Source organism: Trichinella spiralis, assembly GCF_000181795.1.
Source record: "Trichinella spiralis strain ISS 195 chromosome Unknown Scfld6127, whole genome shotgun sequence".
In the NCBI taxonomy this organism is placed as follows: Eukaryota; Metazoa; Nematoda; class Enoplea; order Trichinellida; family Trichinellidae; genus Trichinella; species Trichinella spiralis.
In genome coordinates this window covers 1-1,123 of record NW_003533066.1, presented here as the reverse complement: position 1 = coordinate 1,123, position 1,123 = coordinate 1, and the positions used below count along the sequence as shown (strand labels likewise).

The 1,123-nt window shown below is 32.9% G+C and overlaps 1 protein-coding gene across 1 annotated transcript; it reads left to right on the top strand.

The window, feature by feature from the left end:
- The first annotated feature begins 84 nt into the window (after window positions 1-84).
- On the top strand, window positions 85-402 carry Tsp_14731 (putative argininosuccinate synthase). Its single transcript, XM_003366350.1, has one exon. The coding sequence runs from the start codon at window positions 85-87 to the stop codon at window positions 400-402; it is 318 nt and encodes a 105-aa protein (XP_003366398.1).
- Window positions 403-1,123: the final 721 nt, after the last annotated feature.

Sequence of the window (1,123 nt, the reverse complement as noted above, 5' to 3'; positions counted from 1 at the left end):
GTATCTGTGACGGATTTTGAATCCAGCGTTGGCACGCATCGAGAGCCGAGCACTGAACCTTGTTCTTCAGAGCACACTCAAGTGATGCACATGACATCGGCAAGTACCAACAATGGGGATACAGTGGATTCTCGTCGTCATGGCTTACTTCTCGCCTCGGACAAAGAAGATCGAACCAGTGACCGCTTGTCACCGTTGACAAGCACACCAATTAAAGAAACCTACGAAAGGCCCCCTACCCCTATTGAAGTCACTTATCACGATGATTCGGATACTGGCCAAATGCAACGGCCTCAACTTCAACACATTAAAACCGAAGAACAAAAAGCACAGTTAATCTATTACAGACCATCTGTTGACAAAGTGGCCGCTTACAATGATGATTTCAGTCAAAATCATTAACTGTATTTGTTTTTTTTCCAAAAATGTATCGCTCAAACAGTTTGTGCGCCAGTCGGTTGCCATGATTAGTTATAGTTATATATATATATATATATATATATATATATATATATATATATATATATATATAATTGGTTAAAAATAAATATCATCTTTGAAATAAATCTATATATTTATTAAAATAAATCTACCTATATATTAATAAGTTACTTATGATGCACAGGTAACAATGTGATTACTGTATTCTTCAACTTTCCATTAGTTTATTTATCATAGAATGTAATCAAAATAAAAGTATATCATTTTAAATATTATATATTGCAATTTTGCACAAAAATCCCATCTATCTATCTAAATGATGATGATGATGATGTAAAATATTAAACATACAGAAAGTACTAAATTTGAAAAATGCAATTATTCGTGTAAAATATCAAGCCGCGTCCAATTAAGTATTTTAATACACTGTTAGTGTTAAACATGTTCCTATAATGTTAACAAGGGAAGAAATTATTGAATTTTTCAAAGAAATAAAAAGACCGCATTTAACATTTTGAACGGGTAAATGGGATAAAACAGCCAACGCGTGCTGCACAAATTGAGAATTATGTTTACAAAAATACTCAAATTACTCGAAAAGCATACGACTAAATTGTACATAGTGTGACGTGTTTATAGACCAAGGTGACTATTAGCCTGTCTGACTGTTGATGTGCAAATT

Bases quoted from the DNA above. Each gene is read 5' to 3' on its own strand.
- Tsp_14731 (XM_003366350.1), top strand. From the start codon at position 85: ATGCACATGACATCGGCAAGTACCAACAATGGGGATACAGTGGATTCT.